Consider the following 13,910-nt stretch of genomic DNA (forward strand, 5'->3'; position numbering starts at 1 on the left):
CATACTTCACAGCACTCACCATAACACATACCCTCCCCAATGTCCATAACCCCACCCCCCTCTCCCAAACCCCTCCCTCCAGCAACCCTCAATTTGTTTTGTGAGATTAAGAGTCACTTTTGGTTTGTCTCCCTCCCAATCCCATCTTGTAATGTTAAATTTATTCTAATACAATTGACTTATTCACTCTTATACAGATGAGCATTTTGGAGATTTCAACTTTTAATTTGGGGACTTTGGGAACAATTCTACTCTGAACACTCTGGCCATGCCTCTTGGTCCATACATGTGTGAGTTTCTGCTGGGTATATATAGCTAGAAATAGAATTGCCAGATCATATGGCCAACTTATGCATTTCTTCAACTTAATATATAGTGCCAACCCATTTTCCATGGCGGTTGTACTCATTCATACTCCTATTACATCTTTGTCTCCATTGGGTATTGTTAGTCTCTAATTTTAATCATGTTAGTGATGTCTCCTGGTTTTAATCTACATATAAAACTAATTTAATTTCCTCTAAAGATACAAAGATATATAAAGACAGCCACAAGGTGGATGAAATAATCTAAGAAATTAAAGATGAGGTGAGTTTCAAGGAATAAACCCTGGATCCTCCAACGCAAAGAGATCAGGAAGAAAAAGAAGAATCAGCAAAGTCATTCACCTTATAAGTAGCAGAACTGAATTTCAATGTGAGTCTATTCATCTTCAAAGTCCACACTGCCTCAGACACACTGGGTTGTCTTAGAATTACACTCAAGGAAAATGCAAATAAGCTCAGGGAGGGAGATAACTTGTGTGCTTGTCACAGCAGAGTATTCTATGTAAAAATATTTTCCATCTGCTTTTGTGATGTGATGTGTGTGTGATGAATGAAGAAAGTGAAAGATACATATTTGAAGGGCAGAAAAATATTAAAAATGTCTGTGGCGTGGGTTTCAAGAAATTCTGAAAGCTGATATTAGATTACTTATGCTCTTTCATTATAACCAAACATGTAGAAAGAAGTACATAGGTAAACATTGGGGGAAAAAGCGGGAATGGGCACAGAAAACTTTATTTTTTTCTTTTGATATCAACAACAGTTTTACCTCTGGAATAGATCTTGCCTTCTTGACTTTAGAGCTTCTTAAAACCAGAAAGAAAGTGCGATAGCTTAATTACAACCTGGTTCTGTGACTGTCTGCTATGCTTTAGCATTCCACTTTTCCTTCATTTTAGAGCGAAGGTTGTCAAAATGAAATCATGACCTGGGATAATTTTCACCCTCAGAGGAAAAATATGTGGAAACTTGTGGTTGCTTTAGAATTCAGAGTTATAATCACAATCTAACTTAGTTTTTCTCAGTGTTAATCAAGAAATAATTTCTCACTGAAATGTTAATAAGCATTTTGAACTAAAACATGCAGGAGTAAGAAGAGTTCTTTAGGCTCTTTACTAAGGTGTTCCAAGAATATTTCTTTCGTTTGCTCGTTCTTTCTTTCTTTTTAGTATTTTTATTTATTTATTTGAGAGAGAGAAAGAGAGAGAGCACCTACATGAGAGCCAGAGCACAAGCAGGGGAGGCAGAGAGGGAAGAGAAAGGGTAAGGGGAGGAGGATAGGGAGGGGGAGGAGGTAGGGAGATGTGGAAGAATCAGGAGGAAGGGGAGAGGAGAAGGGGAGGGGCAGAGGGAGAAGCCGACTCTCTGCTGAGCAGGAAGCCTCAGGTGGGACTCCATCCTAAAACCCTGGGATCATGACCTGAGAGGAAGGCAGACACATAACTGACTGAGCTCCCCAGGTGCCCCTGAGAACATTTCATAAAATAATTTTCTTCCACCCTACCCTCATCCTGGTATCAGGTGGAAAATGGGTTGGTAAATAAAACATGAGTTATTTTCAGTGTCTCATCTGTGTTCAGCGGCCAACTGTCCCTGTCATTTGGCTTTCAAGGAATGTGTGCTGCTCCTGATTCTACAGCATCTGCCTAGCACACCATCACTTCTTGCAACATGGCACATACATCTTACTTATTCTTGCCTCTCTGCCAAATTTTGGTCCACAGACTGACTTTGACTTCTTCGTGTTTCTGAGTATCCTAAACATAGAGTGGGTTTATTCATCTTCAAGTCCATTGTCCTCAAAGAGTATTCATGCTAGCCTGAGCCTAGGCTCCTCCCAAACTACGTCCTCTTTTCCACTCACATACCTACTGTGCTTTTATTGGTTCCAGTTTCTTTCTCTATAACCAGGGCTCTTTGCATCACAGAATTTTAGGATGTTGCTTAGTTTTATTTTACTACATAAGTGTGGTGTCTTACTCCCTGTCCTTTCTCAAAGATGAAAGAAGGAAATTGGATTTATAAATATTTTTGAGAATTTACTACCATAGGCTTCACAGAGAGAAAAGACAATATAAAATCTATTTCCTAGCCTGCAGGAATTTGCATTCAAGATAGGGAGAGAAAGTATAAAAAGACTGTAAGTTACATAAAAATGCAAGACTTAAATAACATTTTAAGACCACAAGCCAGACACTAGAAGAACCTGTGTAATTGTGAGCAGTGATGAAATCAACAGTCAGAAAGAATTTTAAATGTAAGGGGATCTGAAGGAGTAGACTGGGGTGATCTGAAGGAGCAGAAAATACTTGTACAGAATCTGAAGGAAGGATTTAACTGGAGAAACTGAAAGGAAGAGAGAGATTATGTTGGAATAATTATGTGAATAACTATTGGGAAGAAGCCTACAGAATATGAGGGCTAAAAGTAGAATAATTTGTCTGGAAGACAGATTGTCTGGTAGGTATGGGTCTTTTTGATCGGGGTATAGCTCCCACTGAGGGAGGGGGGGAGACAGACAGAGATACAGAGATAATGAGACCAAGAGAGAAATGAGAGATACACTGCAAGAAATCCTCTCATATCAGGACCGCCATAAAATTACATTTCTGCACCATCTTGACCTTTGTAACCTTGGTTCTAGATCTTTGTGCTTGTACTTCATCAGACTCCATTGACAAGGTATTCTTGATTTTCTACTTCAACCCTTCACTGATCCCTCCTGACTTCTGACATTTGTCTCAGTTCCCTTGTCCCCAAATTTCTGCTCTGTCTAGATTGATTCTTCTATGCCATCCAACACAACATCGCTCCCTACATCATGAGCTTTGGGGCTGCCTCCTTGGTGATTGGTCCCACGTGGTCCCAGACATCGGAAGTCCTATGGACTTTGGATGTCAGTCCATTGGCAATGGGTAAGCCACTGAAGACATTTGAGCAGGAGAAGAGAAAAGCAAAATGGACAACAGCCCTGATGGTGAAATGGCGAGCAGAAAACAGTGGGCTGTCCATGTGGGTTAAAAGATGATAGGAGGAGACCAATTAGTTAACGTACAATTCAATTTCACATAACAGATGTGCCCCTAGTGCTTCTAAATAAAGAGTCTGACTTCTTCCATTTAACAAAAATCTATACGTGTAGCTTATTATTAGCTGTTCCTGCAACCATTAAATAGGGCTCTCCATTTCAATGTAGTAATGCTGCTACTATGGAGAACAAAGGGAAGATCTTGTTCTTCACAATATATTAAAACAACCCATGTATTAAAGAAACAAATTTCAGTCCCAATTCAAGCACAGGTCTGCTCTGTTCTGAACTGCAGCCCCTTTGTGGCTAGTGTAGCAGGCCAGGAGATTGTCCTCAAATCTCAAATCCTTTCTCCGTGAGGCAGTGAAGGGGTGTGTGTGTGTGTGCGTCTGTGATGGGTCAATTAGGATGAATACAGGGATTGTTTACTAGGGTAACTAGCAAAGCACCATTATTATTGTCTGTGAAATGGCTACTCCAGAGACTAAAGCCACAGCTAATCAATAGAAGGATATAGAGAGCAGGAACAGGCATAGAGCAAGTGGAGACACAGTGACACATTAACAATATTCAACCCAGATTGCATTTTCCTAGAACCCATGGAAAAATCTGCCATCACTCTCCCCCACCCTACTAAGGTGAACTGCCTCAGGTGGAGCTGTGGGAGAGGGGGGAAGGGAAGGAGGAACGGATGGTGGTCAGCAAGCAACAGATTTAATAAGGACGGAATATCTTGGGCACGATAATTCACTACATATATATATATATCAGTATAATTAATATTTATTATATGTATTATATATATTATATATAATTACATATAATATATTATATGTATCACTATAATTACCATTTTCTAATATCTATGTAGCAAACCTCTGAGGTAATTTTAAATTATGTCACTTTTTTACGGTGAGGAAAACGGAGACTCAGAGTTTGAGTGGTCCCTGCAAGCTCAAATGCTATTAAAGACAAGTTAGTTAAAGACAAATTATCCATTTATATTACATGCATTATCTGGCACTTGTCGTGAGCGAGGTTTGGTTATACATACTCAAGTGTGAGTCATTGCGGTTGGTACTGGTGCAACCCTTATTTACAGATGAGAAGACACAAGTCTGGGTTTCTGCATGCTCAAGCCTCTGGCTCACATTGTTCTGTCATAATTTCTGTGCTGAGGCATCATCCTATCATCCTACAGATCCCAGGCAGGTGGAGAGCGTGGGATGGGCAGTGGTCTCGTGTACTACGGTGCAGAGTGTGGGATGTGGCGGAGGGTGACTCCCACACGGTGACCACAGGCTCTGGGCTCCCGCCTGAGTTACTCAGCCTGCCCAAGCCTCGCTTCTCTCCTCTGTAATCTAAGGATAATCACCCCAGCTACCCTGCAGTGTCTTAGAGGAGTTCATGAAATAATATCCATAAAGCACTTAGAACAGAATCAGGCATATTCGAGACTCCAAAATCCACATTATTTTCATTGAGGCAAGAATCCGAAAGACAGAGTTTGGACAGAACGAGAATCCTCTCTCCTGGTGAGTGCACGAAGGCTTCAGCACACACAACACTGACATTTTTCTCATTTTAAAGTGTGTGAAGAGAAAGGATGCAGTGATCAACTCTCTCAGGTTTCCTTCTCCAGTCAGCCAGTAACTACCCAGACACAGAGCAAGCCTTCCCTGTACGAGCCGTCTTCTGAACAAAGATGTTCTTCCCCACCACCCAACTTATCAAACCACTTAAAAATCAAATCCTTGCTAGTGTCTTGTTTTGAGACCACCAATTTTCTCTACAACCTTGTTCTAGGTTAAGTACAGATTTCTTTTCCTGGGATTCTCAACCTTGTGCATCCTCCCAATTCCCTTCTCAAAGCAACATCCTCAGCTTCCTCCGCCATCCTCCAGCCTGCTCTAGGCTTCACCCACGCTCCAGGGAGAATCTGGCACCTACTGCTCTCTCCCCAGTGCACCTAGCTGCTGTGGGATGCTCAAGTACCTACGAGTGTGGAGACCAGAACAGGCCCTATTCTAATGCTGATGGGATGCTATTGGCAGAGCAGGCAGAAAGGGCAGGACAGATATCCTGGCATGATTGTCAGAGGTGACACTGAGCTGGTCCCCACTGATGATCCAGAAGAGCAGATGGCACTGCTTGGTGATGGTCGTCAGAGAGCTGACATTTATGAACAAAACCCAAGGGAGTGAGTTGAGAACATTGCTGGGCTTTGTAAATAACAGCCAAATTCAGTGATCAGAGAGTTTCCAGCATGCTTGTAAGCACTGCAGAGGACTGCCCTCCCTCAGTGTACATATACTCATGGCACCACCACATTGCAAAGACACACACACACACACACACACACACACACACACACACACAATAGTCACCCCATCAGTAGCCTAACCTCCAATTAAGAGAAGATTTTATGCTGGTTTACAAGAGGCAGCGTGATTCAATGGGAAAATCCGCCATCCAGGAATTCAGGAGGCTTCTGGTACCAGAGCTGTAACTGAGCGGCTAAGCCCCCTAACTCCTAGTGGGAGTGTCCTCTCACTTCTTGAGCCACAGTGCACAGGGTTTTCAAAATACCGTGTGTAAAGTGACTCTTAATCTCACAAAACAAACTGAGGGTTGCTGGGGGGAGGGGGGTTGGGAGAAGGGGGGTGGGGTTATGGACATTGGGGAGGGTATGTGCTTTGGTGAGTGCTGTGAGGTGTGTAAACCTGGCGATTCACAGACCTGTACCCCTGGGGATAAAAATATATGTTTATAAAAGATAAAAAATTAAAAAAAAAATACCGTGTGTACATCTATCTCTTTGCACCTACCATGTTGCACGACAGTTCTCTGTCCACATATCCCTTTCACTCCACTAGATCGGGTGAGGGTGGTCACTCTTGGTAACACTTCTGGGCCTTTCATAGGTCTAGACACACAGATATACACAGATACACACACCCCCTCTTCTATTCTTATTAAATAAAAGGACAGAGAAGGTTATATCCCATTTGTGACCTGGAGTTTCTTTCAGTTACTCTGTAATATACACACACAGAGAAAACATTCTAAAACAGATCAGCATCCAAGAGATTTCAAAAATCCATCTGATTTACTGATATATTTATCCCATTTATTTTCTTCATTGACAGAATCTCAGTTTTTAATAATTTCTTATTACCGAGTTACTTGATTTTGCCAAGTTGAGGGACTTGTTATCACTTCCCCCAGGGGCCTCAGAAAGAACCAGAACATGAGATGTCCTCGATGCCTATATCTTGTTGGGTCAGAACACAACAAGGTCAGAACCCCATGCCTCTCCCGCTGCACCTAATCAGGGTAACACTCTCTGTAGTTTCTATACAAAATTAAAATTCGCCATGTACTTTGGTATCTATGATTTTGTCTGGTGTCTGAAATATATCTAAAAGGATACAGCTGAAGTCAGAACTCAGGTTCATTGTACCATCTCCTCAACAAATACAGTGAAAACTCTCCGCATGGGAAAATGAAAACAGTGTGAGCACTGAACTGATACATGTGTGGGTGCCTCGGGCTCATCATTTCATATCTCTGTGTCTCTGGGTCCACTACTTTTCTCTGTGGGCTCAGTTTTCTCATGTATGAAGTGCAGACACTAACGCCTACCTCCCAAGATCAAGGTGAGGCATAAATGGGGTCAGGTGAATGCAACAGATCATTGGCCATTGGGGCTCTCAAGGAAAGCAGCATATGGTAGTCAGGGATCAATACAGGTGTATTCATCTCCGGGCCCTTTTTCTGATAAAGACATAGGGTGGTACTAAGTCTTTTTTAATCAGTTTAAAATCTATAGACTGCATAGATCTTGGAATTATATTATATTATATTATATTATATTATATTATATATTTTATATCATATATCATATAATAATAAAAGATATGATCTTGGAAATATTGTTCGTCAACATCTTTTACTTGATTAGACTTTCAATCATGATTTGGGCCAGTGGCTTCCAGTTTACTTTTCTGTTGAGCCTCACTTGGCACTCTTGGCCGATTCTTGCTGACAGGACTGTGGTGGGTGGCGACATGCAGTGTGAGGAGGGTGTTGATGATTGAGGGTGAGAGGATGGCCGCTGAGTCTTGAAATCTTTCCATTTTCCCCTTGTTTATTTTTTATTTTGCCTTTGCAATTTAGAGGGTTCAAATAACACATGGTCATGATGTGGCAATTATTCAGCTTTGTCAGATCCAAAGTTCTGCTAATGAGGTAAAGCACAGAGCCTTAGGGACAGGGATGATGCACTTGGTTGTTTGCCTTGATTTAATTCATCAGATAAAGGCTTGATTTTCGACCTGCTCATACCAATTCATTGTGATTGAAGGAATTGGTTTTGTGCTGCTTTCTGTTTACCTCAGAAAATACTGTTATTGCTCTCATTTTACAAAATCCTCCTTCACAAAACTCAATGTATAAAAGAGACAAATTGCAGGAGAGTGTGGGCAGAGCAGGTCTGCCTGTTTTACAAAGGAGATTCCTCTTAATAAAAAAATTCACAACGGATGCATTCTAGTGAATCCTGAGTCCTCTAAACCTTTTCATGCTTTCAGCATATTTGCTTCATTTTGTCATACGTTTTACAGTTTTCTGAGATAGTTTGAAAGTATGACTCAGGGGAGATTGTTCCAAATGCCCCCAAAGTTACCAAGTTATCAAAATCCCTTCAGTGTTGTGATGGCCCTCACATGGTCTTTTCTCTTCGTGTGCCCTGTTCCTGTTAAATTCTTCCCCCCTCCATCCCCTGCTCTCTCTGTACTTTTCCTTCTCAACTTCAAGAAATCCTGTTCATTCCTTCATACACAAGGCAAGTATCATCTCTGCTGAGACCTCTTCTTAGCTTTTGCATTCAGATTTAGCCACCATTTACCCGGAGCTTCCACAGTTCTTATGTCAGAGGCCTAAAATAAACTTATCAGTTTATAGTATACAATATATTCCCCCCCAGCCCCTGTGAGATGGTGAGGTCCTGGAGGGCAGGGTCCTGGCTGAAAGAGCAATGAGGAACAACACCTTCTCCCAACTGCCTCAAACATACTTCACCCTTGACAAGATTTCACCAAGCTAATCCCCAAAGGTGTCCTAGGGAGTAGAGAAGTCCATGTCAGTCTCCTCTGATACTCAAATGCGTTCTCTACTTTTCTCATGAAATCTGATGGAAAACAATTTCAAGTTCAAAAACGTGAGTTACTTTCCTATCTCTTATTTCCTTCTGCATACTCTTGGACAAAAATCAATACTTCTGTGCCTCAGATGTCTTGTCTGAACAGAGGGAATAGATGACCCGCTCGCCTCAAATTATTTTATCCTCGATTGAGATCATAAAACAGAGTAAGAAAAATGTACCTTGGAAAGTAAGATCTTATTATTACTGGATAATATCTTATTATTATTGGATAAGATCTGCTGAATAATTTGAGTCTGAGCTGGAAGAACCAGATGGGAATGCAGAAAGCAGACACTAGCCATGCTCTGTCATGGAGGAAAAGCCTTTATGCTTCAAACTACAGAGACAGAGAAAGATTCGTGCTTTAAACAGCTACTAGGGGAGGCACCTGGGTGGCTCAGTGGGTTAGAGCCTCTGCCTTCAGCTCAGGTCATGATCTCAGGGTCCTGGGATCGAGCCCCACGTCTGGCTCTCTGCTCAGAGGGGAGCCTGCTTCCCCACCCTCACCCACTGCCCTGTCTGCCTCTCTGCCTACTTGTGATCTCTGACCAATAAATAAACTAATTAAAATAAAAAACAAAAAAGGCTACTAGGATTGTTTAGGCTCCATTAAACTCTTGAACCATAGCTGTGAGATTTTATTTTATTTTTCTCTGTTTTGAGGAAGGGGAAGAGATGGCAGGCAATGGAACAAAGAGATGGAGGCTAGAATGTGCCTAATTCAAATTCTTTGGGTGATTGATCCAATTTTTATTTACAGTATCCTGTGTAAAAACTTGGATACAGAGTAAAAACAGGAACCAAGGGGGTCAGGAGAACTGTGTTCTAGATGTGACTCTGCCACAGCTCGGGCGGGAATTTGGCAAGTCCCTTAGCTTCCAGGGCCTGGGTTCCTCCATCTTTCAAATAAGGTGGGGACTCCTTCTTGTTGCTGTTTTCTCAGTACTTATGACACTCCCGGATCACATTAGGTATATGTTTCAATTATATAAATATAAATATGATATAAATATGTTTTCATTTATAGATAATATAAATATTATGTTTGTGTACTTGTATGTAAAGATGAAAAAGCTATAGATACATAAATGAAGGTGTTAGTCAAGAGAGTAGAAATGTCTTTTAGATATAACAATCAAGTAGAGAACGCATTATGAACAGGCCTATTTTCTCCTTCCTTCCTTCCTTCCTTTGAGAGAGAGAGAGAGCACTAGCATATGGGGGGTGGGGAAGGAGCAGATGGAGAGAGAGGATCCCAAAGAAGCTTATGCTCAGCATACAGCCCCACATGGGGCTCCATCTCGTGACCCTGAGATCATAACCTGAGCTGAAACTGAGAGTCAGATGCTTAATCAACTAAGCCACCCAGGCACCCTATTTTCTTCTTGATAGTAAGTGGTAGAACTCTTTGTTCTTCTTTCTAGGGAGTCAAATAGAACGTAGAAGAGTCAGGTAAAACATCACAGAAATCTTATTATAACCTTTGTGACCAAGGACAAGGGGTCCCCCTGGGATTCAGTTTTTTGACAACAGCTATTTAGATTGTGAAGACTGGAGATTATCATGAAAACCATGTGTCCATATCTGCCACAGGAAGATTCACTTCCTTCTTGCTTCCTCTCAGTGGGAACTAGCACAGGGCCCATGCATAGTACCCACTCAATAACTTGCTGATTGCTGGTTTGAGATTTCTCAAACACAGTACAGTTATTTACCTACACATTTTAAATCTTGTGGGAATTTCTCTTTCAGTGAAGTTGCAAATCCTTCCAAAATTTCCTACTCACCAAAGGATGTCTTAGTAAAATATGGATAGGGAGGGGGAAAACAAACAAACAAACCTAATTTCACAGTAAGCATAGACAATCTCCAGGATTCTGTTCCTTTAAAAATTATGGTTCCAGTAAATTGAGTTTCTCATTCATGTTCAAGGCAGACTCAGAATGACTCAGAATTAGAAACAGATGATCGCTTGATACATCTTCTTTAGATTCTTCAGAACAGCAAATTTCTCCTTGAAATCCTCTCATACAACCCACCTTAATAGGATTGTACAATTCTTTCATATAAACCATTGAAACTGTGGGAAGAAAAGTAAATTGGGGGTCTGTTGATCCAGATATTCAGCAATAGAAAAAGTGGCTTTTTTATTAAAAAAAATTTTTTTTAGTTCATTTGAAAGCAAACGTTTAAACTTTCAAAAGAGGTTAATGGTGAGAATCAGTGCTTGAATATTTATATACTGTTAACACCAAATGAATCACAGGGACAAAGCCCAAGAGGAAGGTGTGACTCCATCACTCTGATTCCCAATGTTTAGCCACAAACACGGCATTTTTTTAGACCTGGAATTTTCCTATGAGTTCCATTCTCTCTGAAGTAACAACACAGCAGAACTATTAACCCTCTTTTATGTTTAACCATCTCCGAGGCAAGCTGGCTACTCCTGTGTTAATCACACTGAAAAAGTTTTGCTCAACTATTTAATGTACACGGTGCAGGTAGCAGCTACCCAGTGTTTTGTTGTGTCAAAAATTTCTACCAACATTTCATGATGTCAAAAATGCCTGGTTATTGGGAAGGTGACAATGTACAAACAGTACTAACAGTAGACATAATATCACCTCCAGGATAAGTATATTGCTGAAGGATGCCCTATCCTACGTCTGTCTCCACGGTTCATTATGACGGAATATATAACTAAAAACCAGTCACACTATTCCCACATCCCCGAAGCTCCTGGTCAAACAGGAAAATATCCAGCCAGCAAGGGAAAGTAAGCCACAGGCACAATGTGGGATCTTTGCAGCATCTCTCTGACCTCACAGACTGTTGGTGGCATTTCTGTTGATTGGTCTGATTAGAGCTGTTTCTCTCTGATTTTATTCTCACATTATTCTTCCTCCTTGTGTCTGACCAACTATATTCTTTCGAAAGAGAGTTTTATTTTCATGGAGTATTTTCTCTTTATCCTTCCTCCTTCTGTCCCTCCCTCCCTCCCTACTCCTCATCTATTTTGATTCTTCCCCTTCAAACCATTACATTAAAAAGAAGAAGAAGAAGAAGAAGAAGAAGAAAAAAAGCTTTTAGAAAACTCTTCATTCCTACCCAGCTGCAAAGTTTTTTACTTCATATTTCATTTTTAGGAGAGATGACTTATTTTTCTCACTTTGACCAAGCATTTAGTGATTGGCCAAATCCAGATTCACCTATTTCTTTTCTTCTTTTAGTAATGCCTTATTTATTTATTTATTTATTTTTGGTGGGGGTTGGTGTGAGGGGTGTTCAGTTTTATGTCTCTTCCTATTTTTCTAACCTCTTTACCTTTGTTGTCTTCTAGAGTCTTACAATTTATTCTCCTTTCTTTACTGATCAGCTTTTCTTTACCACCTGTAGACTCACTACCAAAGTTATCAGCTTTTCTTTGGTTGGGGATATTTCTTATGCCAAGAATGTTGACCTCAATTTTGAATCTTTGTCAAGCACAAAACTATGGAAGAAATACACACACACACACACACACACACACACACACACACACACTTAGATATATGTGTATATTTTTGTCCATGCTAACTCTAATATTCCTTATGTTTTCTGGCACCCCCACAGCTGTATCCCCTCATGGGGATCTTTTTGAATTTATATAAAAATTTATATTTACCTTTTTATTTTCTAGTGATAACCATAGCCCCAAGATATTCACCATTTGATCAGCCTCAAACACTGCTACCTATCTATTGTTTGAATTTGTTATACTTGGCCTTTAGAGCTCCTCAAGAAACCTGACCACTGACAACTTCTGTTGTTGTTTATAATGTAGCAAGACAAATTTACCAGTCTTTACCTCCATTAACATCCCATATCCCTTTAAGCATGTAGCTTTCTCTTCTAAACCTGTTAACCACAAAATTTGGTTTGATTACCTGCACAGGTCCCACAAAGAATACCATTCCTTCAACCCCTGTCACTTTCAAAAACCAACTTTCCTCCTGGCTTTCAAAGACTACACCATACTATGTCAGATCAGAGACAAGGAAAAGGGGACAGGAAGCTCCTAATCAAAGAAACAAATACAACATTCAGCATTGATAATCCTGCCTGTGTGTCTGGGTCTGTGTTTGTGTTTGTGTATTTCACTGACTATTAGTGGCACCTATTTCTTCTTATATTTTTGAGAACAGGAGCATTTTTTTCCCATACCATGGCTATTTCATAAATATCATGTTATTAACCTTAAAAATGACATACAAATTAAGATCAAATATCACCTGGCAGAAAATCAAAGGGAAAAAAAAGAGATCTTTTTTTAAGTTCTATATATTATCACTGTCTTTCCATTCTCGTGACTTATCTACATCTTTCAACAGTCCTTATTACTTTTAAACATCTTGTCAGATACTTGTATTTAATTGCTACAGCTAGCTAGCCCCCGACGGCATGATTATTATCATTATCATCATTCTTCGCTCTATAGAATTGCCTCTCCAGAGCTCCCTCCGCCCCCAGCATTTGGTATTAAAACTTACCGCTTTTCCCAACTCCCCCAGCTCCCAGCATTACCACCTTGTACTCTCTGGACCCGCCTGATGCGCGGCTGGGGGAGCAGCTGGCTTCGTTTTCTACCTCCATCTTACCCGAGAGACGGGAGGAGAAAAAAGAAAGAAAAAGTCGCCCGTGTCAGGTGCTTGCTCAGATATTAAGCAACTCTAAAACTGTGTCAAAAGAAAGGTTTAGTACGAGGTAAGAACCATCAGCGTCGGGCTGGCTGCTGGTCCTCTGCTGGAGCGGGTCTCATAGCAACCACTTCAATTGCTTCCAATAAAAATCTGCCTTTGCATCCCCCTCCCTTATCCTTCACTCTCAGGTCTCCCACGATTTCTCTCATTCTCTGTCTCTGTCTGCTGTCTTTTCTTACTCCCCTTTCCCTCTTCCGTTTCTTTCTTCATTCCCCTTCCTCACTCTGTCTCTCCTTTCTCTCTCCTGCCCCCTGCACGGTCACAGTTGTTAGAAGCACGCATTTGGCTACTTTCCAGGCTGAGCTGCTTGAATGGAGTGAATCTGAGACTTAGAAGATGCTCTGTCTCACAGGCTGACTTCTGTAGCTACAGCTTAAACGACACTATTTTTTTTTTTTAAATCAGAGTCAGTTAATTAAGAAAGATGTCTGTTGCTTATCTCCTGGCTTCCATCTTCTTGCATGGTTTTCATTCTGGGAAAAGAGATGTTACCAAATGAGAAGAAAAAAACCCCAGTAACTCAGGGCTCTTAAGGACAGGTCTTTAGTGTTGTTGAAATAATAGCTGGCTGGGAGAAATTGTTTCAGCTCACTTGACAGCTGCAGTTCTAA

The 13,910-nt window shown here is 40.8% G+C and overlaps 1 protein-coding gene across 1 annotated transcript in view; it reads right to left on the reverse strand.

Moving 5' to 3' along the window:
* The window catches only part of RIT2 (Ras like without CAAX 2), a 381,183-nt gene extending 367,641 nt beyond the window's left edge, over positions 1–13,542 (reverse strand). The window contains exon 1 of the mRNA XM_059410052.1: positions 13,090–13,542. Coding sequence (XP_059266035.1) covers positions 13,090–13,192 — 103 coding nt within the window. The 5' untranslated portion in view covers positions 13,193–13,542. The remainder of the gene's footprint in view (positions 1–13,089) is intronic.
* Positions 13,543–13,910: the final 368 nt, after the last annotated feature.

Source organism: Mustela nigripes, chromosome 8 (assembly GCF_022355385.1).
Source record: "Mustela nigripes isolate SB6536 chromosome 8, MUSNIG.SB6536, whole genome shotgun sequence".
Taxonomy (NCBI): domain Eukaryota; kingdom Metazoa; phylum Chordata; class Mammalia; order Carnivora; family Mustelidae; genus Mustela; species Mustela nigripes.